At 47.6% G+C, this 2,549-nt stretch overlaps 1 protein-coding gene across 1 annotated transcript; it reads left to right on the top strand.

The window, feature by feature from the left end:
• Window positions 1-219: 219 nt before the first annotated feature.
• LOC133815447 (uncharacterized) lies at window positions 220-864 on the top strand. Its single transcript, XM_062248286.1, has one exon. It carries the CDS (start codon window positions 220-222, stop codon window positions 862-864), a length of 645 nt encoding a protein of 214 aa, XP_062104270.1.
• The last annotated feature ends 1,685 nt before the right edge of the window (window positions 865-2,549 follow it).

Genomic DNA, 2,549 nt, shown 5'->3' on the forward strand with positions numbered 1-2,549 from the left:
CACAGACCTACGAATTTAATAGGGATTCATTGCTCCCGATGGGTAAGATTCAACTACCCGTGACGTTGGGGAACAAGGTTTAGGGCTCGTTCAAATATTTCACTTTCGTAGTGGTGGACTACCCCACTACGTATAACGTAATTTTTGGCTGTCCCACTTTAGTCGATTTCAACGCCATCTCCTCCTTCTGCCATCTCTGCATGAAGTTCTCATGCGATAATGGAGGAGTGGGAACTATGCGGGGAGATAAAAAAAAGCACCCGAAAGTTCTATTACGTCTCTGCCCGACCAATCTTCATGGTCCGCAAAAAGCCTCTTCAAGAGGAAAACGTTGATCCAATCCCACCACCACAACCAGCACAGAGGGTGGTCCGGGAGGAGGAAGAATTGGATACGCAGATAGAAGCGAATAAGGCATTAGAACCCATGGAGGAGGTTGAAGAGGTGTGCATCGATGATACTGACCAGACCAAAGGAATCCGAGTCAGGGGAAACCTGAACTCGAAGGTCAGGGCTGCCATAATTGCCCGGTTGAAAGAGAACCAGGATGTCTTGGCTTGGTCTCACTCGAATATGACTGGGATCGACGCCCTGAACATTGACGAAAATACAACTCCCGTCCGGCAGAAGCGGAGACCTCTAGGGGCAGAGAGGGCATATGCCCTCAAGTTAGAAGTCGAGAATTTTTCCTCGATCAACTTCATTCGGAAGGCCCTGTATCCCGTTTGGCTGGCCAATCTGGTGTTAGTACCGAAGCCAAATGGGACATGGAGGACTTGCATCGACTTCACCGATCTTAACAAAGCCTGCCTAAAAGATTGCTTCCCTCTGCCCCGGATTGACCAGATGGTAGATGCTACGTGAGGGTATGAGTTGTTGAGCTTCATTGATGCCTACTCCGGATACTACCAGATCTCAATGCATGTAGTAGACCAGGAACACACCAGCTTCCAGAAGGACAAGGGTGTATACTGTTACATCGCCATGCTTTTTGGGCTTAAGAATGTTGGGGCCACCTATTAGAGGTTGGTCAATAGGATGTTTCGGAACCAACTAGGGAAGAACATGGAGATCCATATAGACGACATGTTGGTCAATTCTAAGACCTCGGTTGAACACGCGGATGACCTGGCAGAAGCGTTTGCCATTATCCGGAAGTATGGGATGAAGCTGAACCCCAAAAAGTGCACTTTTGGCGTGGCATCCGGGAAGTTTCTAGGCTTCATAGTAAGTTCGAGATGAATAGAAGCAAACCCATAGATGATTAGAGCGTTGATCGAGATGCCATCGCCCAGAAAGCACAAAGACGTTCAAAGCTTGACAGGAAGAATAACAGCTTTAAGCCGCTTCGTCTTGAAGTCCACGGACAAGTGCATCCCATTCTTCAATATATTTTCCGAAAGCCAGAGGTTTGAATGGATGGCCAAGTGTGAAGATGCCTTCCAAAAATTGAAGGAACATTTGGCCCAGGCGCTAATCTTGTCGAAACCAGTGGAGGGGATCCATTGTACCTGTATTTGGCAATGTCGGAACACGCCATCAGCACTGCTTTAGTGCGAGAAGAGGGAATGGCCCAGCTCCCCGTCTATTACGTAAGCAAAAGGTTGCTGGGCGCAGAGTCCAAATACCCATTAATCGAGAAGCTAACATTTTGCTTACTTTCAGGAAGCTGAGACCTTACTTTCAGGCCATCGCCCTTAAGGTACTGACGAACCACCCCCTACGATAAGTACTATAGAAAACTGAATCGTCGGGGAGACTCTTGAAGTGGGCCATGGAGCTTAGCCAGTTTGACATAGCATATGTCCCCAAAATTTCTATCAAGGGACAAGCCCTGGCCAACTTCATCTTAGAATGCACTGGGATAACCGAAGATGAAGAACTTATCGACCCCATAATGCCTTTGTGGAAAATCTTCGTAGATGGAGCCTCAAATGAAAATGGGGTTGAGGCCAGGATAATCTTGATATCCTCTCAAGGTCACCAGTTGCAAAGCGCCCTATGCTTCCAGTTTGAAGCATTAAACAACGAGGCTGAGCACAAGTCCATGCTGGCCGGACTACGCTTGGCCAGGGAGGTAGGAGCAGCACATATAGAAGTCCACAGCGACTCCCAAATGGTGGTCAGGAAGATTTCTGGGGAATACCAAAAGAAGGAGGAGAAGATGGAAGCCTACATGACACGAACCCGAGAGTTACTCCAATCTTTCAAGAAATAATTCATCTGCCAAATCCCCAGGGAACAAAATGTGTTTGCAGACACATTGGCAAAATTGGCCACATTGGCAGAACTCTCTGGAGTGGTCCCAATCGACCATCTACCTGCGCCTAGTATTCAAGCCCCCACAATCATAAATTTCATTGATTACTCTACGTCCTAGATGGGCCCTCTCATCCAGCACTTAACCACTAGGGAATTGTCTGCGAATATAGCTGCCACCAAGAAATTTCAGTACCAGGCTCCCAGATACATCATGATGGATAACAAACTCTATCACAGGGGGTTATCCATGCCCTATCTTCGATGTGTATCCGGGACAGAAATGAGTG

The sequence above is a fragment of the Humulus lupulus genome, chromosome 2 (assembly GCF_963169125.1).
Source record: "Humulus lupulus chromosome 2, drHumLupu1.1, whole genome shotgun sequence".
NCBI classification, from domain to species: domain Eukaryota; kingdom Viridiplantae; phylum Streptophyta; class Magnoliopsida; order Rosales; family Cannabaceae; genus Humulus; species Humulus lupulus.

Bases quoted from the DNA above. Each gene is read 5' to 3' on its own strand.
- LOC133815447 (XM_062248286.1), top strand. From the start codon at position 220: ATGGAGGAGTGGGAACTATGCGGGGAGATAAAAAAAAGCACCCGAAAG.